This window comes from Lithobates pipiens, unplaced genomic scaffold, assembly GCF_037356315.1.
Source record: "Lithobates pipiens isolate NorthernLeopardFrog02 unplaced genomic scaffold, aLitPip1_a1.2 Scaffold_1, whole genome shotgun sequence".
Classification (NCBI taxonomy): domain Eukaryota; kingdom Metazoa; phylum Chordata; class Amphibia; order Anura; family Ranidae; genus Lithobates; species Lithobates pipiens.
Genome location: NW_027507685.1, coordinates 10,508,310 through 10,532,799, shown reverse-complemented (window position 1 = coordinate 10,532,799; position 24,490 = coordinate 10,508,310). Strand labels below are relative to the sequence as shown.

The 24,490-nt window shown below is 43.1% G+C and overlaps 1 protein-coding gene across 1 annotated transcript in view; it reads right to left on the bottom strand.

Annotated features, from left to right (window-relative positions):
- The window catches only part of SH2D1A (SH2 domain containing 1A), a 48,245-nt gene extending 26,169 nt beyond the window's left edge, over nucleotides 1-22,076 (bottom strand). The window contains exons 1-2 of the mRNA XM_077478682.1: nucleotides 21,969-22,076; nucleotides 14,905-15,052 (exon numbers count right to left, since the gene is read on the bottom strand). Of these exons, the coding sequence (XP_077334808.1) occupies nucleotides 14,905-15,052; nucleotides 21,969-21,993 (173 nt within the window). The 5' untranslated portion in view covers nucleotides 21,994-22,076. The remainder of the gene's footprint in view (nucleotides 1-14,904; nucleotides 15,053-21,968) is intronic.
- Between the last annotated feature and the right edge of the window lie 2,414 nt (nucleotides 22,077-24,490).

Sequence of the window (24,490 nt, the reverse complement as noted above, 5' to 3'; positions counted from 1 at the left end):
TAAATAGTCTGGGTATGTCGATAGTAAATGGTCTGGGTATGTCGATAGTAAATGGTCTGGGTATGTCCATAGTAAATGGTCTGGTTATGTCCACAGTAAATGGTCTGGTTATGTCCATAGTAAATAGTCTGGGTATGTCCATAGTAAATGGTCTGGGTATGTCCATAGTAAATGGTCTGCTTATGTCCATAATAAATGGTCTAGGTATGTCCATAGTAAATGGTCTGGGTATGTACATAGTAAATGGTCTGCTTATGTCCATAATAAATGGTCTGGGTATGTCTACAGTAAATGGTCTGGGTATGTCCATAGTAAATAGTCTGGGTATGTCCATAGTAAATAGTCTGGGTATGTCCATAGTAAATAGTCTGGGTATGTCCATAGTAAATAGTCTGGTTATGTCCATAGTAAATGGTCTGGTTATGTCCATAGTAAATGGTCTGGTTATGTCCATAGTAAATGGTCTGGATATGCCCATAGTAAATGGTCTGGGTATGTCCATAGTAAATGGTCTGGGTATGTACATAGTAAATGGTCTGGGTATGTACATAGTAAATGGTCTGCTTATGTCCATAGTAAATGGTCTGGGTATGTCCATAATAAATGGTCTGGGTATGTCCATAGTAAATGGTCTGGGTATGTTCATAGTAAGTGGTCTGGGTATGTTCATAGTAAATGGTCTGGTTATGTCCATAGTAAATGGTCTGGGTATGTTCATAGTAAATGGTCTGGGTATGTCCATAGTAAATAGTCTGAGTATGTCCATAGTAAATGGTCTGGGTATGTCCATAGTTAATATTTATTGAACTACTGAATAACCAGGAAGAAAAATTACGTCACACGTCAGTTTATATATTTGCATGATATTACTTCTGTTTTCCCACGGAATCAAACATTTATTGCCCAGATCTGCCCTCATATACAGCCAGATATGGATTTTGTGTAGATAGTTATGATAGAACTTAATAATATTAACCACTTCAGCCCTGGAAGGATTTACCCCCTTCCTGACCAGAGTATTATTTGTGTTTCGGCACTTCGTCGTTTTAGCTGACAATTGCGCGGTCGTGCGACATTGTACCCAAACAAAATTGACGTCCTTTTTTTCCCACAAATAGAGCTTTCTTTTGGTGGTATTTGATCACCTCTGCAGTTTTTATTTTTTGCGCTATAAACAAAAAAAGAGCGACACTTCTGAAAACCAAAAATATATAGAAGAATACATAGCTGCCTAAACTGAGTAAAATAATATTTTTTTATATAATTTTGGGGGGTATTTATTATAGCAAAAAGTAAAAAATATTGCTTTTTTTACTTTTTGCTATAATAAATACCCCCAAAAATTATATAAATTTTTTCCCCTCAGTTTACGCAGCTATGTATTCTTCTATATATTTTGGTAAACAAAAAAAAATAGCATATATATATATATATATATATATATATATATATATATATATATATATATATATATATATATATATTGATTGGTTTGCGCAAAAGTTATAGCATCTGCAAAATAGGGGATAAATTTATGGCATTTTTATTATTATTATTATCTTTTTTACTAGTAATGGCTGCAATTTATCGTGACTGCAACATTATGTCTATGGGAATTTTTGACCATTCTTCCAGAAGCGCATTTGTGAGATCAAGCACTGATGTGGATGAGAAAACCTGGTTCATAGTCTCTATTATTATTCACCCCCAAGGTGTATTCTCAGGTTGAGCTCAGGACTGTGCAGGCCAGTCAAGTTCCTCCACCCCAAACTCGCTCATCCATGACTTTATGGACCTTGCTTTGTGCACTGGTCCAAATCAACACAGTCCGTCGTCACCCGATCCAATACGATGACAGATGGAAAAGTAGATTTTTCCTCCATCACACTTTTTCGGATCGGAGCGGGTCGGATGTCAGCGGACATGTCACCGCTGACATCCGACGCTCCATAGACCTCTATGGAGCGTCCGTTCAGGTCCGCCTGAAAAACTGACAGGCGGACCTGAACGGATCGGCCGCGTGAAAGAGGCCTAAGACTGGGATGTCAGTAAATTTCATGTGCGTGTAAAGGCAGATGTCCCAATACTTTTGGTTATAATATATATGTATATATATATATATATATATATATATGTGTGTGTGTATATATATATATATATATATATATATATACACACATACACACACATACACTGTATTTATTATATAATAATGTACATCAAAGCCACATGCTGCTGTTAGTTGTAAGTTGCTAAGACTTAGCATGTGAGCATATATTGCATTATAATCTTCCAAGTTGATCAGAAATATGATTTACATCCATTTTTTAAATGTTTACCATTATAATAAACAATTGCTGGCAAACTTTTAAATAGCTAGACCCCATCTATGTTAGCAATTCAGCCTCGTCAACAATCGTTGGCAAGAACTGTCCTGTGCAGGAAAAGAAGATAGATTATATTAGTAAACGGTGTCAATTATAAAACGTTTGAAAGCATTGTATAGTTCATGAGTAAATCTATGTATTGGTTACTTATGGTCTGTAATGGTTAAAAGCTTGGGTGAATCCTGTCGTCAATAACCATCTTTGGTCAATCTTTGGTCAACCTCAGAGTAGATCAAAACTAGTAATTTGTTTAATATGTCCCACACTCTAACAGCAATGAGGAACCACCAAATGAAAATGTCTTAGAGAAATAGAAACTATGTGTAAGGTCAAATGCATAAACTGGAGCACAGTGACACACTTACAAACATAGGTTTCTCTTTCAGATGAACATTTAAACTGTAAAAAAAAATACATAAGAGTATTTCAGGTCAGATTAACCTCCCTGGGGGTATGATTATTTCAGATTTTAGGTGCTGAAAGCGGTACAATTATTTTGCATGAAAATTTGGTGTTTTATATTGTAGTCTTGCAATTCTTAAGAATAACTCACTTAAATCTGTCCAAACCAGAGTCTAGCAGACATCCCGGGTATGATAGAGTTTGAAAAATGAAATCATAAATTATAATATAATAAATAACTATAAATAATTGTACCAAATAATAATATAACAATAATAAAAATTATTCAATAATGTAATCAAATCAAAAACACTGAAATTTCACTGTCATTACTTTTCAGTATTTGATGACGGATCTCCCCACAAATCGCTATCCCTCAATTCTGCGAGTGATTCCAATTTATTATCGCTGTTTTCTACCTGGTCTAAAATTTTTGTTGTAAAGGGACAGTTTTGGTTGCTATGGACAATCTCCAGTTTCCAGGCAGAAAGAACAGTTTTTATAATATAAAACTGCATGCAGGACACTGGGCAGACCACTAGGGACAAAGGGGATGTGAAATAATTACATACAGCAATGTAATCTGTAAGATTACATTATACTGTATGTAATGTGTGTGTTTCACTTTTTGAATTTGGCGCCGTTCTCCGTCCCCGTGCGTCGCAACGCTCGCAGGGAACGGAGATCGGCTCTGTGATAGATCGAGCGGAGCGCGGCTCACTCGTATAGCGGGGGGACATCGCTGGATCCAGGGGACAAGGTAAGTAAAGTCTTCCTGCATTCATGGATGTGGTCCAGAGTCTGGCTCGGGGTTACCGCTTTTGGTACAAAATCTCCACCCCAAGCCAGACTCAGGAATATCGCCGGGGGGAGGTTAAGATCCTGACAATACCAACACCATGTATTATGTTCATTATAACAGATCCAAGGTAATAGCTGACTGACTTGCATGTACAGGTTTGCATCAAGTGACAATGTATGGGTTGATTTACTTAAAGGAGTTATTTTGAAATGTGGTGATTTATTTATCTTAGCAAGTACCTAAGCTTAGTGTTTAAAAATGATTGCGGTAACTGAATGGTCCACAGCAATCTGGCAGCCCCCTTTTTCGATCGTTCCCCAGGTTTAAGTAACCAAACAATCACAACTTTGATGTAAATTGGTCACAAGTGTCTTCTGATTGCATTGAAGTATTCTTGATGGATTCCGATTGTTTGGTTGCTCAAATCCAGGAAATCATAAGCAGCAGATTTTTCGGGGAGTTTTAAATTGCTTGTTGGAAGCTAATGAAATTGATAAATATATGGCCAGCAGTTTTATAGACATTTCAACCTTTTTCAGGCACTATTTGGTCACCAAAAAAAAACGGGAATAAAAAAAACTGTTTTAGTTTAAGTTATAGTGGAAAAAAGTTACTTAAAAAGTTTTTGTCAGGCTTTTATTTCTGTCTGTTACCCCATTTTGGAGATATTCCCTCACTTTCAGTACTTGTGAAACTCATACTAAAAATAGGGTAACTTGGTTGTCACTGGGACAGGAAGGGTAAGGTTAACCCTTTCTTATTCTACTAAAAATGTGTTTCTGACTGTGTTCTCGATGGAAAATGTTCTCATCATTTCCTTTCCCGACAGAAGGTAAAGGGAAATCTCCCCACTAGGAGCACAGATAGCAATAAAAACCTGGTGGGGGCTCTAACCCTTCCCAATCCTATACAAAACAAACATTTTGGCTGGTCCTGGGCTTTAAGGAATGCTACCACAAATACATAGTATGTACAGTCAGTCCCTGAGTTACAAACATGCTACTTAGGCCCCTTTCACACATGCGGATGGTATGTCCGTATTTCATCCATCCGTTTGCGGATGAAATACGGACATACATTCATCCCTATGGGATAGCGGGTGTCTGCGGATGAGCATCCGCAGACACCCGATTTCGTCCGCCTCCGCAACAGTCCGATTCTGCAGACGGAGGAAAATCCTATTTTTCTATCCGTCTGCAGAGCGGATCGGACGAACACGGACACACGGTCCGTGCTCGTCCGATCCCCATAGAGGAGAGCGGAGAGCTGACAGGGCGGTCCCTGCACAGTGTGCGGAGACAGCCCTGTCCGCCGCTGGCTGGGCGGGGACAACGGAGCGATCCCCGCTGAGCGAGCGGATCTTCACGGGGCGGATCATTACTGATCCGCCCCGTGTGAAAGAGGCCTTACAAATAGGGATGAGCCCGAAGTTTGAGTCAAACGTAAGTTCGATTGGAACAATGGGTGGTTGGTTGTTCTAAAACAAACCGAACATATGGGGTGTTCGCAGGAAATTTGAGCGCTGTGGAATGCCCCATAATGCACTGCGAGATTGCTGATGATTGGCCAAAGCTTGCACCTGACCTGCAGGCTTTGGCCAATCACAGCGCGCTCTGCTGAGAGAGCCATAATTGGCCAAAGGCACCCTGCCAATTATGGCTCAGGGGGACTAAGTCTACGACCCACACTATATAAGGCGGCTTACACAGCAGCTGTGTGTAGTGTGTGGACGGAGATAATTTGAGATAGATTAGGCAGGCAGGTTAGTTAGTGGCAGTGTATTTGATATATATGTATACAGCCTAGCATAGTGTATATGTGTATATATATATATATATATATATATATATATATATATATATATATATATATATATATATACTCTGTATATAGAGAGTCTACACGGAATATCTAGTCTACACTAAGGCTGCATTCCTGAGCGTAGCCTAGCGTTTTCAAGCAGAAAATCGTGCAAATTTACCGTGATTTTGCGGCGTTTTTTACCGCGATTCGCCGCGATTTTGTGCAGGGCAAAAGGTCACCAATGTTAAAAGAAGAAAAACGCCCAAATCTGCTTCATTCGAGTGACAAAAAAGGGTCCGGAATTTGTTTGAGGTTCAGGCGTTCGGCTTCAGGCAACATGGAGTGGAGATGTGAACCATCTCCATTGGGAATAATAGATTTTCCCCTCTAGCGTTTTGTAGCTTCAGGCTTCAAGCTACAAAACGCTCAGGTGTGAATGGGGTGTAAATGCAGTCAATGCAGGCAGTGTAGTTTATATAGCACCGTGCATTGAAGTGGTTAAGGGGAACTCTGCAGGTTAAGGGGAGGCCCTTCGGGTCTGGTATGGATTTTAAGGGTAACCCCACGCCAAATTAAAAAAATGCAGTGGGGTCCACCCCAAAATCCATACCAGACCCTTATCTGAGAATGCAACCTGGCAAGCGACAGGAAAAGGGGGGCGAGAGAGCGCACCCACTACTGATCTGTACCAGGCCACATGCCCACAACACGGGGAGGGTGCTTTGGGGTCTCATCCCCACAACCCTTGCCTGGTGGTTGTGGGGGTCTGCAGGAGGGCTTATTTGAATCTGGAAGCCCCAGATCCCACCCACCCTATGAGAATGGATATGGGGTATATTGTACCCCTACCCATTCACCAAAAAAGTAAAAACAACAGCAGACAGTTTTTGACAAATCCTTATAAAAAAAAACAAAGCACCCTCCCCATGTTGAGGGCATGTGGCCTGGTACGGTTCAGGAGAGGGGGGCACCCTCCCAATTTTCTGTAGTCTGCCAGGTTACAAGCTCGGATAAGGGCCCTGTATGGATTTGGGGGGGACCCCAACGCCATTTTTTTTAAATTTTGGCGTAGAGTTCCCCTTAATATCTTAAGACCCAAAGGGCCTGGCAATGGACTGGGGGGAGGAACACACGCAGTTTTTTTCAATGATTTGTTTATGTATATTGCCGGGATCCAGCAATACATTACAGATGCAAGCAATTTTAAATGACTATTTTCCCTTTTAGAAATTTAATTGTGCTGCGATACTGTTATAAACATGGGGATAATGTGATACTTTACAGGCAGACTAAGGGGACCCTCTAGGCATGATAGTTAAAGGAATATTACATTTTTATTATTTCACTTTAAGCATTCTTAAAATCACTGCTCCTGAAAAAACTTTTTGTTGCATTGATACATGTCCCCTGGGGCAGGACCCAGGTCTCCAAACACTTTTTTGGCAATAACTTGCATATAAGCCTTTAAAATGAACACTTTTGATTTTTCACTTTCGTATCCCAAAGACTTTAACAACGTTCGCAAATTTTTTTTGTCTGTTCGCATGTTCTGGTGCGAACTGAACCGGGGAAGTGTTTGGCTCATCCCTACTTACAAATGACTCTTACTTAAAAATGGAGGGAGAAATGAGGAAATGAGAGGAAATCTACCCCAAGGAAGGGAAATTTACTCCTGTAAGAGTCATCATGGAAAAAAATGTGTCTTCACTGAAGATGAAAGTGAAATGAGATCTTCTGAACAGGGGAACAGACGGAATAAATAACATTACATGGGGTGTTAACCCTTCCCTGTGCTATCCAAAAAACAAAGAAAAATTTTTTTTTGGCTGGAGTTACACTTAAAAAATGTGCCTGTTCCAAATTATATACAAATTAACTCTTTGTAACCCGGGGACTGTCTGTATATGGCGGGAATGTTGGTAGATTACATAGATCCATTTGATGATATTTAAGATCGAAAGCTTAGCAATCATGGTTAAAATAGCTAAAAAAAAACTCATGTGTATTGCCAGGTTTACATTCTAATAGGAAACAGGGTACTTGGGCAAGATTTGCACAATAAGGTATTTACAAAGAAAATTATCAACTCCACCTAACAATAAGAAATTTTTCAGGAAAGTGGAGTTTGTTCTGCAACTTGTTAATTTTAAGGCCGAAACAACTAATCGATTAATCGACAACTAATCGATTAATCGACAACTAATCGATTATGAAATTAATCGATTAATATTTTTATAATCGATTAATCGCCCACTAATATAATGGGGTTAAAAAAAACTAAAATTAGCCCTTTATAGTGCAAAAAGAGCAAATTGCTACTGTAAATATTACTTTCACTGTCCCATAGTAAAAAAAATGAACCCCTTACAGTAGTGATTATTTGCTCTTTTTGTACTAATTTTAGTTTTTTTTTAACCCCATTATGTTACTAAACATCTCAGGCCTGGGTCACACCTCTGTTTTTTGGTGCTTTTTTGCAGAAACGCACTACAGTTCATTTACATGGTTTTCTATGGGACAATAATGCGTCTTTGTGGCAATTTATGTTTTTTAATCTGCCCAACAACAAATTGGCCCATAAAAATGTAAAAATGCAAATCACAGCAAAAAAAATTTTTTAATTTTAATTTTTTAAAGGTTAGTAGCCGATTAATCGAAATAATAATCGGCCAACTAATCGATTATGAAAATAATCGTTAGTTGCAGCCCTAGTTAATTTAGATCCCAACAAACCTTTATTCAAATGTCTTTGAAATTTCGCAAAGAAAATGCAGCTACTTTTTTTTTTAAACAACCACAATTTAACACTAGTAATAATGTATAATAAAATTGAACCTACATAGATTATGGCTTTTACACATAAATGCATCAAGAAAAAAACAAAAAAACATGGTTTTATTCAAACTAGGAGCCTACACCATTTAAAGTAGGTGTAAAGGCTAAAATATATATCACCAAACTTGTCTCCAAATATCACCCAAACCGTCCATTCCGCTGCTCTTAAGACCTCCTACTCTGAAGCTCCCTTGTCTCCTCCTCCCATCCTCATCTCCAGGATTTCTCCAGAGCTTCTCCCATCCTCTGGAACTCTCTACCTAAACCTGTCTGACTATCTCCTACTCTTGCTGCCTTCAGGCAATCTCTGAAAACTTGTCTCTTCAGGGAAGCATAATACACCTCCAACAAATTTTTTACCACTTCCATAAGCTCATTCTCAACAGTTACAACCATTTGTACCACCTGCCCCATCCTATTAGATTGCAAGCTCTTCTGGGCAGGGCCCTCTTAATCCTTTTGTATTTTATTGTATTGTAACTGTATTGTCTCCCTTTTATATTGTAAAATGCTGCATAAACTGTCGGCGCTATATAAATCCTGTATAATAATAAATTACAAACAAGTTATTCTTAACTGCTCTGTGCAATAGATTGCACAGGGTGGCCCTGGAACCTCCCCCACCAGTGCTCTTGGCTCCCCCACTTCTCCATTTGCCGCTATAAGCCCTTGTACACACGGTTGGACATTCCGACGGAAAATGTCCGATCGGACCGTGTATTCGGATAATCTGACCGTGTGTGGGCTCCATCGGACCGTTTCTGTCTGAATATCCGACCGACAACGTTTTAGAGCTGGGCTATAAAATTTTCCGACAACATGATCCGATCAGACTTTGTCTGATAGTTTGTAGAGAATTCCGATCAGACAAAGTGCCACGCATGCTCAGATCAAATTACGAGACCAAAGCTATTGGCTACTAGCCTGAACGTAGTCTCTTCGTAACGATCGGATTTTCCGACAACTTTGTCCGACCGTGTGTATGCAACACCAGTTTCGGACAAAATCCAACGGATTTTGTTGTCGGAATGTACGACCGTGTGTGCAAGGGCTTAGAAGCAGCTCAAGAACTGGGCTGTGTGTGTTCATATACAAACGAAAGCAGTTCGATTAGCACGGACTGCACAAAGAGGTTACTTTGGGCACCAAAATAATTTTTAAAAATTCTTTCTGCAGTCCGTGCTAATCGAACTGCTTTTTTCGTTTGTATATGCTATTTGGTTACGGCACCAATACCTTGATAAGGACTCAATAAGGGTAGTATCAATTTAACCCTTCATTAGTGGACATATCTGCTTTTTCCCCATCCTTTTTTCTTTCTCTCCTCTCTTTTTTTCTCCCTTTTTTCTTTAATTAAACTGTGTGTGTCCATAGACATAAACAGCACTGCCCAGCCATGCCCCCTGCTCCAAGGGTTTGATTGACAGCAGCAGTAGCCATTGGCGCCCGCTGCTGCCTCTCTGTCCTGTGAATACAGGGACAAAGGAGAGAACCACTGCAGACACACACACAGCAGGATCGTGTGAGGATTCAGATAAGTATTTAGGGGGGGGGAGTAAACAAATACTGAGACATGTTTTCCCTTAAAGAGGGAGTCCGCCGGGACTCCGCGTTTTTTTTTTTTTTTAAAAGCCAGCAGCTACAAAAACTGCAGCTGCTGACTTTTAAAATAATGACACTTACCTGCCCAGCGCGCCCGCGATGTCGGCACCCGAAACCGATCTCTCGATCGTCTCTCGGGTGCTGCCGCCGCCATCTTGGGTATGGGAATCAGGAAGTGGAGCCTTTCGGCTTCATTTCCCGGTTCCCTACTGCGCATGCGCGAGTCGCGCTGCGCAATAAGGACAGTCCCCGCTGCCTCTGGGATCTGTGTGTTTCCCAGCAGGCAGCGGGGGACTTTCGGAAAGGGGCGTAATCTACGCCCCTTTCCACAGAGAGCTATCCCGGAAGTGGGTGCAGATACCTGTACTGTACAGGTATCTGCACCCCCCTCCCCCCTGAAAGGTGCCAATTGTGGCGCCGGAGGGGGGGAGGGTTCCGATGAGCGGAAGCTCCACTTTAGGGTGGACCTCCGCTTTAATGCAGGGAATGCATTAAGGTTAAAAAAAAAAAAAAAGTCATGCCTTTACAACCACTTTAAGTGTAGATAATCTTTTTTACTATCTTGTGTTCTAAAATGATGTTTGTAATAAGTTCAATGTTACCCTGAATCAGGTCATGATTCTGGGTCATGGCTCCTGATGTCGGAGGAGTACAGTTAACATCACCTTGTTTATCACATCACTCTCTTCTTTTGCTATTGCTAGGTGTCATCACCGTCAAGAAAGGAAATGCTGAGCGTTTACTTTTGTTTCGGTTGAAAGGAAAATCGATGTGCTTTCACCATAACTAGAGCACATCTTGCTTTAAATACTAAATCTAAGCATGAAATAAGATAACCAGATGTTCAAGTTGCATAGCTCTACAGTAGCTTTACATTTGGACAGAATTAGAGTGCTTATCCACAGCTAAATAATTGGATAGATTTAAATTTGTTATGTATGCACTCTTGTAGCTAAACGGCAGGAAAGGTGGAAAAATTCATGCAAGGATAGCTTGTATTTGTGGTCATCATATATATATAGATGATAATATTTTACATTAATATCCAGGGAAAGAATGTTTCTGAGCCATGCTGAGATTGTCATAGGAATGCTGTCAATATTCTGTACTTACCGGTAATTATATACCAATTCTTCATGCTTAAAGCCTAGTGTGTTACACATGAGAGTACTTTATTGTTGCTTGTATTTATGCCAGTTAAATATATATATATATATATATATATATATATATTAGATCCCTTTCACACTGTGGCCGCCTGTGTGTTAGCAGTAAAGCACCGCTCGCTTTAGCGGCTCTTTTCGGGTCGCTAGCGGGGCGCTTTTTTTTCCCCAAAGAAGGGATTAAAAATGCCCGTGTACTGGGGCTTCCCAAGTGCTGCCCATTCATTGCAATGAGCAGGGGGGTTTTGGGAGCGGTGTATACAACATTCCCAAACCGCCCCAAAAGATGCTGCTTGCAAGACTTTTTCTAACGTCCTGCAAGCGCACCACCCCAGTGTGAAAGCACTCGGGTGGCATGGGAGGCAGTTTTAAGGAGCTTTAGACCCCTTTCACACCACACCACCCATAGCGTCGGCATTTACTGCCGGATTTGGAGCGCATTTTGGCCGCTAGCGGGGCGCATTTACCCCCCGCTAGTGGCCGAGAAAGGGTTAAAACCGCCGGCAATACACCGCAATAGCGGCGTTTTGCTGGCGGTATTACAGCGCTGCCCCATTGATTTCAATGGGGAGCAGCGGTGGAGGAGCGGTAAACACACCGCTCCAAAGAAGCTGCTGGCAGGACTTTTCCTGACGTTCTGCCAGCGCACCGCTGTAGTGTGAAAGTCCTCGGGGCTTTCACACTACATACAATGGTGCAGCAGTTTTAGGGCGGATTGCAGGCCTTATTTCTAACGCTATAGCGCCTGCAAAACACCCTTGGTATTAAAGGGGTCTTAACATAGGGGTTGATTTACTAAAGGCAAATCCAATTTGCACTACAAGTTCACTTGGAAGTGCAGTCGCTTTAGATCTGAGGGGAAGCTCTGCTGATTTTATCATCCAATCATCTACAAGCAAAAATGCTGTTTTTTATTTTCCTGTCCTCCTCAAATCTACAGCGACTGCACTTCCAAGTGCACTTACAGTGCATTTGTAGTGCAAAGTGGATTTGCCTTTAGTAAATAAACCCCAATGTGTCTGTCTTCTTCTGCATTTACATACTTAGGCTCCATGCCCCCTTGAGCTCATAAACTGCAGTTTATTGGAGTTTGGGCATTTTTTTTAAAAGCCCATAAACTCCACTCTATGTTAGCCTATGTGTCCATGTGGCCGTTTTTCACCGCCGAAAAATGCTGATAAACGCTCATAAACACGCGTTAATTAGTGTTCGGCATTCTATTTTTTTCAATGCATTTTGGGAGTTTGGAATGCACTGTGGGATTTTTGGAGTGTCCTCTGTGTATTTTTATTGAAAACGCCCATAAACGCTAACACTAATAAAAACTCATAAACGCTAGTAGAAAACGCTGTTACAAGCACGTTTTTCAACCAGCATTTTCTGTCAGCAATCTGGCGTGCAGAAAAAGCTTTTTTGAGCTTCAGTGCGCATGGAGCCTTAGGCTACGTTTCCACTATCGCGTCCCCAAAGTCGTGCGAATTTGCAGCGACTTGAAGCAATGCCTGTGTATTCTTGAGGTCTATGGACCTCAAATCACATCAAAGTAGGACCAAAGTAGTGCAGGGACAACTTTGAGGTCACCGCGTCTTGAAGTCACACAGATTTGAGCGGTACTCATTGGAAATCATGGGGTACGACTTGTCATGCGACTTTTCAGTCCCAAATTGCATGAAAAGCCACACTAGTGGAAACCTAGCCTTAAGGTATATGTTCCCTAACCAGGTATGGACAGTGTGATTTAAAGTAAATGTATCTATATACCATTGGATGCAGACAACATTCTGAATAATGCGGGAGACAATAGAAGAAGTCACATGGCATAGCTGTTTTCTGATTTCTAGAGACAGTTGCAGGTTTTCATTATAAAAAAAAAAATATTTTTCTTCCCATTAAGCCTCATTTACATGGACGCTGAGGCCTGCGTACTATGAGCGGGCCATTTTTTCAGCATTTCTGCACTACAAATGCTGCGGACAGGCAGCCCATTTAAGTTAATTAGAATACAGCGAAGACACAGCTACTTGTCATTCTGGGGTCGATTTACTAAAACTGGTGCAGCTGTGCATGGTAGCCAATCAGCTTCTAACCTCAGCTTCTTCAATTAAGCTTTGGCAATAAAACCTGGGAACTGGTTTCTATGCAGAAGTGAGCCTGATTTTGCAATCTCAATAAACTCCAATGTAACAGGCATGCAGAAGTGGGTGAGCAGCCCTGATTACAACATGGGGTTCATTTACTTAAGGCAAATCCTCTCTGCACTACAACTGCATTTGGAAGTGCAGTCGCGGTAGATCTGAGGGGTCGATCTAAAATGAGTGGAATCTCTGCTGATTTTATCATCCAATCATGTGCAAGCAAAAATGCTGTTTTTTATTTTCCTTGCATGTCCCCTTCGGATCTACAATGACTGCACTTCCACGTGCACTGTGGATTTGCCTTTAGTAAATAACCCCCCATTCAGACTGGGTTCAAATATATGCGAATTGGATACGGTCCACATTCAAAAAGGGTCCTTCCAGAGGGGAAGGGGATAGATAAATATACTTTATATCACACATGTCATGCCCACCAGTATGGCAACATATGCACTATACAAGCAGATGATCACTCACCAACCATATCACATGTAACATGCTTTGCTGCACTCTATCACAGAGAATATGTCTATGATCAAGCACAGCACAGCGCATGAAGCTTGAATCCACTGGTTCTACTTATATTTTCACTAGTCTTGATTTCTAAACAGACTGGTCATTGTGCAGTCATCCGCTTCTTTATATATTATTGCATAGGGGTGCGTGAGCCTGATCTACAAATGTGGACTGTGTTGCAAGTTGCAGTTGGCAACCTTGAATGGTGACGCATCTATATTTTTTCAATTCACCGTCCAGTTAAATTAGGTGACTTGACCTGACCTTCTAAGTATTTTGAAGGTAACTTGCCAAGGACAGAATTTCTCCATGATTTTTAAATCATTAAGGCCCCTTTCACACGGACGATCCGTTCAGGTCCACCTGTCAGTTTTTCAGGCGGACCTGAACGGATGCTCCATAGAGGTCTATGGAGCGTCAGATGTCAGTGATGACAAGTCCGCTGGCATCCGACCCGCTCCGATCCGAAAAAGTGTGACGGAGGAAAAAGCTATTTTTCCATCCATCATCGGATCGGATCGGGTGACGACGGACACACTGTGGTCCGTCGTCACCCGATCTCCCATAGGGGAGAGCGGCGCTGTGACAGGTCCGTCCCTGCGCAGTGTGCAGAGACAGACCTGTCATCTTCCTGCTCAGCGGAGATCGCTCCGGCGATCCCCGCTGAGCAAGCGGATATCCACAGGGCGGATCATCACTGATCCGCCCAGTGTGAAAGGGCCCTAAAGCCGTGTACACGCGAGTGAATTGTCCGGCGTACTTAGTCCGCCGAAACGCATTTCAGTGTGTGGGCTTCAGCTGACTTTTCCAGCGTAAAGTCCGGCGGACTTAGAAAGTAGTTTTGCACTCCAATCTTTCCGCCTAAGAATGACGCATGCTCAGAAGCAAGTACGAAAAAGGAAGCTATTGGCTACTGGCTATTGAACTTCCTTTTTCTAGTCCCGTCGTACGTGCTGATTGTTTGCCAGACTAATATACGCCGGACAATTCGCTCGTGTGTACGCGGCATTAATCCTATTTACTTAAATGTTAAAACCTCTAAAATAATGGCATCCATATATAAATGCAAATGATTTATCGCAATGGATATTTACCACATTTTTGGAATCCTATATGACATGTGAACAAAGATCAGATTTGAGCACAATATCCAGATTTTTGGAAAAAAAAATTCTTTAAGTGATTAGATAATTTAGATTACATTTGGAGAAATGAATAACTATAAAGAACACATGGCTGTCCATTAAATGAGTACTTACAGGACGCACAGACAATACACATTAGGCACTGTCTCGCTGTCACGTAGCAGATAACTCCCATCCTTTCCAGCTTCACTCAAGAGCTTCTCTCCGATCTCACGACTAATCTTCCCATGATAAACTGACACAGTATCCATTTCTACAAATACTAAGAAAGAATATTTTTGCTGCTGAGTGAATATAGAGAAAGGTTAATTGAACTCCTCAAGCCTATAGACACACAAAAAATAGTGCAGACGGATACAGGATTTCACACCTAGTAGTGTCAAAAAGGATGAGAAGCCCCTCCCACACACCAGCTTGTGTGTGAAACAGAGTATTACCTAATCTAAGCTACAGTATAGGAACAGTATGCTAAATACTCTAAAAATAGCAATATTTCCATCCCATGTAAAGCATTGTGGAAATAAACATGAGGCTACGGCATATATGTGTGATTTTATTTTTTATTTTTTAAGAATATTAATGCTATTTTTATTTTTAGGATGGCCCTCCACTTTAAAAAGATCTTCTGTAAAAAAAAAAAAAAAATAAAAAAAAAAAAATGAATAATAATAATAGTTAAAAAAAAATAAAAAATAAAAAACAAAACATGAAGCAGTTAGCCCTTGTACACACGGTCGGAGATTCCGACTACCAAATCCGCCGGAGTAATTCCGACGGATTAATTCCGGAAGTGATGTTGCATACACACGGCCGGACTAAGTTGGCGGAAAATCCGATTGTACATAACGTGATGGAGTTATTTCGTTACGACGGGACTACGTTCAGGCTAGTAGCCAATAGCTTTGGTCTAGGAATTTGATCTGAGCATGCGTGGCACTTTGTCCGTCGGAGTAGGCTACACATGATCGGAGTATGTCCGATCGGAGCATTTTGTCGGAAAATTTTACCGGCAAGTTGGAAAACTTGGTCCGTCGGATACTCCGACGGAAACAGTCCGATGCAGACCACACACAGTCGGAATATCCGACAAAACGGTCCGATAGGACACATTCCGTCTGAATCTCCGACCGCGTGTACAAGGGCTAACAGGTGATTGCAGAATCTCAGTCAGTGTCCATGCATAGAGTAGGCACCACATCTGTTTTTCAAAACCAGTTCATTTAATGAAGTGTGGTTTATATGATATTTCTGACCTCTGCAAGTCTACAAGTGAGTAAATGACACATCCTGCCTACTTTCACACTCTCCAGCACTCCTCTCCTGAACACACTGCCAACTAAAACACTTCAACATTTCATGTCATATAAAAATACAGAAAAAAAAATCAAAACATAATACATGTGCATGTTAAACACTAAATCAATAAAAAAAGCAAAGAAATATAGATGGATTCTTATAATAGAGAAAAGTCCATTAATGCAGATATAAATTCTTATAATAGTAAAAAGTCCAAAAGGGATCAAATGTGAAAAAACGATTAAATACACGGGGACCTATTTATAAAAGCCCCAGAAATGTGAAAAAATCATATACAGTATATAAATGAAGTATAATCCTAATGCTGTAGTTGTCCTTCACTTCTTTCCCCTGGCTAGCTGAGGACAGACCTTTGACCAGGGGACAGAAAGACATTTCTGCGACATTGGGGGAGTAATCCTCATCGGAAACATGTCTGGTGTCTGGAAGATCCTGTGTAAAGGAATTTAACAAGTGTTTTTGACCATTTATTTCAACGGTCCACATCTGGTAAGAGGCTCCTTAAAGCGGTGTCACTTGGTGGTGGATGCACAGGAAGTTGGAATCTGGGAACGCTTGTGATTAACATGGACTGTGGAAGGATTATACTTAATTTATATATATATATATATATATATATATATATATATATATATATATATATATATATATTTTTTTTCACATTTCTGAGGCAAAAAAACTTTGAAAAATGCAGTTGCCCTGTGCAAGAGCAGTTGCTCCAGAGCTTAGTAAATGAGCAGAAGCTCTGCTGACTTTCATCATCCAATCATGTGCAAGCAAAAATGCATTTTCTTATTTTTTTTATTTTGCTTGCACAATATTGGCTATTCTTTTCAAAGTGAAGCTTTACCTCATTTAATAACCTCTGGAGCAACTGCACTTGCAGAGTGCAATTGGACTTTCCAAAGTGCACAGTCAATTGGCCTTTAGTAAATCAGCCCCCTGTATATCATAGTTTTTGGTCACTTTTTGGACTTTTCACTACTATAAGAATTTATATCTGCCTTACTGTACTTTTCACTATTATGAGAATCTGTGTATATTTATTTGCGTTTGACAGCATCTCGTGTGCATGAGGCCTTAATATCTTATTTATTTTCTTACATAAGGGGACACAGAGCCATAGTAATAACTATGTGGGTTATATCGGCGTATCAGATGCTGGACACTGGCACGCCCCTTAAGGCGTGAACTTCCCCCATATAACCTCTCCCATTACTGGGAGTCCTCAGTTTTTTCGCCAGTGTCTAAGGTGTTGGGCACATGTAAGGATGTGTGTACTGAACTCCACGGACAGTAATCCTTTGATGACAGCGAGCCATCCTGACTGGATCCGTTCTGATATCTCCGTAATGGACTAAATGAATGGTACCCGGGCCTCGTCATCTGAAGACACAAGGTTTTGCTTGCGGATGCTTTTAAAGCTCGGCCCTGGGATCCAGTACTTTTTGGTAGTAAAGCCAATAAAAGTTTACTGGCAGGGTCTTCTCGCAGGTCCAGGATTGCGGGGTTACCTGAGTGTATCCCTGTTCCTGAAGGTTTCCTTTTAAGGTCTCGGAGGCTACCGTGAAGGGGCGAAGATTGGGTTTTTTATCTCTGAGAAACCCTGCTGCGAGGAAAGGTAGGGGAGATTTTCTCAGGAATCTCTCCTTCCATGTATTGTGTTGTCATGTCATTTCTATGTGTCACCACTGGAGGCTGTATTGAGCACTCACCATTCTGGAGCGGGGAAGGAGCGGTGTGTTTACCACTCCACCCCCACTGCTCCCCATTGAAATCAATGGAGCAGCACTGTATTACCGCCGGCAAAACGCCACTATTGCAGCGTATTGCAGGTGGTTTTAACCCTTTCTCGGCTGCTAGCGGGGGGTAAAAGAACCCTGCTAGCGGCCCAAATGCACTGCAAATCCGACGGCAGCTATAGGCTCTGCGGTGTAAAAGGGGTCTTAATCCCACACTGCAGATATACAGCTATTCAGCTAAACAGGACAGGCACAGGAAAAGCAATGCTATTTTTTAAGAGGAATGTATGACAAAAGATACGTTTGTGAGGGTACTGCTTAGGACCAGTTAACATTTCTTGATGTTTCCTATCACATATTACAGGTATTTTTTTTCCATTTAAAATAAAAAAGATGTTATACTTACCTGCTCTGTGCAACAGTATTGCATAGAGCGGTCTCTTATCTTGTCTTCTGGAGTCCCCTGCTGGCACTCTCCGCTCCTTCTTGCAGGTGCCCCCAGAGCAAGCCATGTGCTATGGGGCAAAAATGCAGACACGTTCCCAAGTTGGGCTGTGTGCAACCATAGATGGCCACAGCCCGGGGCTCTCTTGCCACAGAATTTGATTAACAGTAGCAGGAGCCTATGACTCCCACTCCTCTCGGAGTCCGGGGAGTCCAGGAAGAGAGCAGCAATGCTGCAGGTGGGACAGTGCTGGACTGAGAGAGAGGATTTGGGTAAATGTTTGAAGAGGGTACCCAGTTAAAGTAGTGGAACATTACCTTAATGCAAGGAATGCATTAGGGTAAAACAATTCTGCCTTTAGAACCACATTAAAGCGGAGGTCCACCCTAAAGTGGACCTTCCGCTCATCGGAACCCTCCCCCCCTCCGGCGCCACAATTGGCACCTTTCAGGGGGGAGGGGGGTGTAGATACCTGAACAGTACAGGTATCTGCACCCACTTCCGGGATAGCTCTCTGCGGAAAGGGGCGTAGATTACGCCCCTTTCCGAAAGTCCCCCGCTGCCTGCTGGGAAACACACAGATCCCAGAGGCAGCGGGTCCATCCTTATTGCACAGCGCGACTCGCGCATGCGCAGTAGGGAACCGGGAAATGAAGCCGAAAGGCTCCACTTCCTGATTCCCATACCCAAGATGGCGGCGGCAGCACCCGAGAGACGATCGAGAGATCGGCTTCGGGTGCCGACATCGCGGGCGCGCTGGACAGGTAAGTGTCACTATTTTAAAAGTCAGCAGCTGCAGTATTTGTAGCTGCTTGCTTTAATAAAAAAATAAAAAAAACTCGGAGTCCCGGCGGACTCCCGCTTTAAGTACACTTTAAAGGAAGTTACTGCAATAATAACAATAACACAAAATATCTATTCAAATGGTACATACTTGCCCTTTAAAGCTAAAAGTGACATATCACATTTAAAGGTTAATTATTGACCAGGTGAGTGACAGAATTATCTTAGCTTTTGCCTTCATGTGAAAAGAGCCCATCCGGGAGCATGCCGTATTGTCTCTGCAGCAGGGGCGGATCCAGGGGGGGGGCAACGGGTCAATTGCCCCCCCCCCGAGAATACCGGCAGGCTGGTTCCGCGGGTCCAATCGCGGCCGGTTCCGCGGGTACCAGCGGGCCGGTTCCGCGGGTACCAGCGGGCCAGTTCCGCGGGTCCAATCGCGGCCGGTTCCGCGGGTACCAGCGGGCCGGTTCCGCGGGTCCAATCGCGGCCGGTTCCGCGGGTCCAATCGCGGCCGGTTCCGCGGGTCCAATGATCGCGGCCGGTTCCACGGGTCCAATCGCGGCCGGTTCCGCGGGTACCCGCGCTGAGTAGACGGTGAGGGGGGGGCAGCTGGGCGGCTTAGGAGGGCTGCTGGCCAATCAGGAAGCCAGCAGGCAGGGGAGCAGGGAGATGACATCATCTCTCACTGCCCTGCATCCCTCCAGTTCCGCCCTCACTGTGTAGGAAGCTGTGTGCAGCAGAGAGATTGCAGAAAAGTGACACAGTAGGTGACAATCCGCAATGTGTGGCAGGCTACGTGGCAAGTGGCAATCCGCAATGTGTGGCAGACTACGTGGCAAGTGGCAATCCACAATGTGTGGCAGACTACGTGGCAAGTGGCAATCCGCAATGTGTGGCAGGTGACGTGGCAAGTGACAATCCGCAATGTGTGGCAGGCTACGTGGCAAGTGGCAATCCGCAATGTGTGGCAGGCATTGTGGCAAGTGACAATCCGCAATGTGTGGCAGGTGACGTGGCAAGTGGCAATCCGCAATGTGTGGCAGGCTACGTGGCAAGTGGCAATCCGCAATGTGTAGCAGGCAACGTGGCAAGTGACAATCCGCAATGTGTGGCAGGTGACGTGGCAAGTGGCAATCCGCAATGTGTGGCAGGCTACGTGGCAAGTGGCAATCCGCAATGTGTGGCAGGTGACGTGGCAAGTGGCAATCCGCAATGTGTGGCAGGCTACGTGGCAATCCGCAATGTGTGGCAGGCAACGTGGCAAGTGACAATCCGCAATGTGTGGCAGGTGACGTGGCAAGTGGCAATCCGCAATGTGTGGCAGGTGACGTGGCAAGTGGCAATCCGCAATGTGTGGCAGGCTACGTGGCAATCCGCATCTGGTGGCAGGCGACGTGGCAAGTGACAATCCGCAATGTGTGGCAGGTGACGTGGCAAGTGGCAATCCGCAATGTGTAGCAGGCTACGTGGCAAGTGGCAATCCGCAATGTGTGGCAGGCAACGTGGCAAGTGACAATCCGCAATGTGTGGCAGGCGACGTGGCAAGTGGCAATCCGCAATGTGTGGCAGGCAACGTGGCAAGTGACAATCCGCAATGTGTGGCAGGTGACGTGGCAAGTGGCAATCCGCAATGTGTGGCAGGCTACGTGGCAATCCGCATCTGGTGGCAGGCGACGTGGCAAGTGACAATCTGCAATGTGTGGCAGGTGACGTGGCAAGTGACAACCTGCAATGTGTGGCAGGCTACGTTGCAAGTGGCAATCCGCAATGTGTGGCAGGCTACGTGGCAAGTGGCAATCCGCAATGTGTGGCAGGCAACGTGGCAAGTGACAATGCGCAATGTGTGGCAGGTGACGTGGCAAGTGGCAATCCGCAATGTGTGGCAGGTGACGTGGCAAGTGGCAATCCGCAATGTGTGGCAGGCTACGTGGCAATCTGCATCTGGTGGCAGGCGACGTGGCAAGTGACAATCCGCAATGTGTGGCAGGTGACGTGGCAAGTGACAATCCGCAATGTGTGGCAGGCTACGTTGCAAGTGGCAATCCGCAATGTGTGGCAGGCTACGTGGCAAGTGACAATCCGCAATGTGTGGCAGGTGACGTGGCAAGTAACAATCCGCATTTGGTGACAAGTGACGTGGCAAGTGACAATCCACATTTGGTGGCAGGCGACATGGCAAGTGACATCCTCAGGGCTCCCACTGATTCTGCATTATGGTGAGTTGAACCATTTAATTTTATATTACAATGTATTAATAGAAATAATGCGCTTCAATCATCCTGACACCATAACAACCATGGTGCCGTAATGATTGAAGCGCAAATACCAGCCATTTCCCATATAAATTGCCCCCAAAAAAACATATTTTATAGCAGTGCCCCTCCCGAGATTAGACTCTGGATCCGCCCCTGCTCTGCAGAGTATAGTGTGTTGTTGTCATCATGTTGCAATCAATGACCATGAAACTCAGCCCTTTCAGGTGCTTTAATAGTTATATCAGCTGTACCTTATTCGAGGGAAGATTAAAATAAACAGCACTTTTTATTGGAAATCATCAGAAACACCATAAGCTCTTTATATCTATCTATCTATCTATCTATCTATCTATCTATCTCTTTATCTCTCTCTCTCTTATATATATATATATATATATATATATATATATATATATACACACACACACACACACACACACACACACACACACAATGTGATTTCCTTGTTTATTTCTTTACCTAGATATATTGACTCAAAATAATAGTCAGTGCTATACAAATTGCATTGTTTCATTTCTATCAGTCATTGTCCCCTAAATAGCTTTCTATATAACATCTTTACCTAGGACATACAGTAACATTCATGCTAGTTAGAGTGGAAGCTATTTAACCTACCAGTATGCTCTGGATTGGATTCCATTTGAACCTGCAAAAAAATGCCCACAAATCTAAGGTTCTCTGTGCCCTTGCAGTGAATTATAGTAGCAGATATGTTTCAAAAACTGATGACGAAATGATATGCAAAAAAACAAAAAAGAGGAAACTGCAAATGTTTACTACAAAATCAAAAGAATTTCACTTCAATATACCTTTAAAAGGGAAGTCAGTCTTAAATTACAGAAGATACATGATATTTCCAAAAGTATAGGGATGCCTGCCTTTACATGCACATGAACTTTCAACGAGTTTGGGGTGGAGGAACTTGACTGGCCTGCACAGAGTTCTGACCACCACCCAATAATAAATCCAGATAAAACATTTGTCAAGGGTGCTCAGAATGTCAGGACCAGGCAGATAGTGTCTTTATTGGAAGGATGAAGTGGTCTTCAAACACATAGGGCTGCACTCAAAGAGGGGAACAATCTCTAATAGAAAACAGATGAAAGAAAAAAGGCTCCTCTAAGTGCAGAATTAAAACTTTTAAATATCCCCAAACAAGATTAAAAACACTTACAGAATCAAGGATAAAAAGAAGCATAACATGGATGTATGAAGCAGGTGATCCGACATCAGGAGGTCCCAGTGTATCATCACAGCTTTCCAGGGATAACGATATGCAGCAGCAGACGGTCCCAAGATAACCAGCAGGTAAACACTCCAGGCTCTGGGAACACTGGTGAAGCAATAGCGCCATCTGAGTCAGTGTGGAGCATGAATCCCGGAAATGGCGTCCGCGGGAGGGGACGAAAACCAGCATGGACCGCAAACAGGAAATATGTCATCAAGATGGGACGCGTTTCAGAACTACTGATCGGTTCCATCTTCAGTTATCATTGGCTTACAGGAGAGCTCCCTCTGTGAGTGACAAGATAGTCACTAGTGAATATCAACCTCACAGAGGTGACGCGTGTAAAACTCTCGGCACCTTTCCATGTGGGGGTTGCCTATATCAGTGGTGGCGAACCTTGGCACCCCAGATGTTTTGGAACTACATTTCCCATGATGCTCAACAACACTGCAGAGTGCATGAGCATCATGGGAAATGTAGTTCCAAAACACCTGGAGTGCCAAGGTTCACCATCACTGGCCTATATTGTCAGTATATGGAGAGGCGCCGAGAGATTGATTTACCTAATGGACGGTGTTTCCGTCCCAAACATTATGTTAATTGTAAAACTTCCGGCGTAGTATACATTCTCACATGTGAATGTGGCTGTTACTATGTCGGGAAGACTATTAACGAATTCTGGAAAATAATTTATCAACACATTCTTACAATCCGTAAACGTGACCCCAATGTGCCAATTGGCCGTCACATGGCCACGGTACACCCTGGGTCTTTTCCAAGGGTCCTCTTTCTAGCACTGGATCGGGTGCATTTTCACCCAAGAGCGAACTCAGATGGATCTTTAATTTACAGGCGACTCAATCACCTGGGTTGAATGAGGCATTCAACTTTAAATCCTTGCTCCCAGGATTTACATCAGGGGTGTGTGAGTTGAATCTGTAAGAATTTCTCCTTTTTTTTTTTTTTTTGTCGTTGTTTATGTTATTATTATTATTTTTTGTAAACATGCTGCTTGTTACTTCTCATTTTTGCCCACTAGGTGGCTCTACACCATGTGTCTTCCCGGCCTGTGCCCCTTTCGCTGACACCCAGCGGGTAAGCCCCCCCCCATGCAGGCTGAGAAGATGACAGAGGATCCGTCTATGCTTTGGCCTATATGCACTGGGGGGGCTTTTTGATGTGTCTCCGCTACGGTAGATTATGACCTATGCTGAGAACTTCCCCCGCCGGTGACGCTGAGATGCATGGTGCTGTCCCGCCCCTCTGGGTGTGACCGCCCCGCTCACCACCGCGTCGGAAAGACGTCATGTGCTGATTGATCATCAGCTTATGCATAGCTGATGCTGTGCTTTTAAGCAATGCCCTGTGTGTTTTGATCAGCTGTCTGTGTACAGCTGATCGCTAATTGCCACAATCGGCTGTTCTCAGTACTCCACGGCTGATCGGCGGTATGATTAGAACCACCTCCCCCTTACTCTCTTTTGTAGATGATTGGTGGATGCCGGGACACAGCTGGTATATATGTGCTGACTCACACTTGGTAGTGTCAGTTTGCCGGCTGATGTCCTGACGTCACATCTCTGAAATACTAAGGTAACACTCTGGATATTTTATTACTACCATCCTCACTACCTTCTTTCTCTTCATACAAAATATACTGGGGAATGTTTAAACATGTGGCAGACCCCTTGTATTGAAGCTGCAACATTATACACTATATATTTATATAGTCGTGCATTTAGGGATTCATTTATTTATCAAAAATAATTTCTGTTATCCCTTTATATGACTGTCTTCACAATATGAATCTTCTTCTGTGGCACTTATCTGGTGTCTTTTGTAGATGCGATTTGGCGCCTGAGCTGGGGATCCATGTGGTACCACCTTTAGTGTATGGTTATGAGGAGTC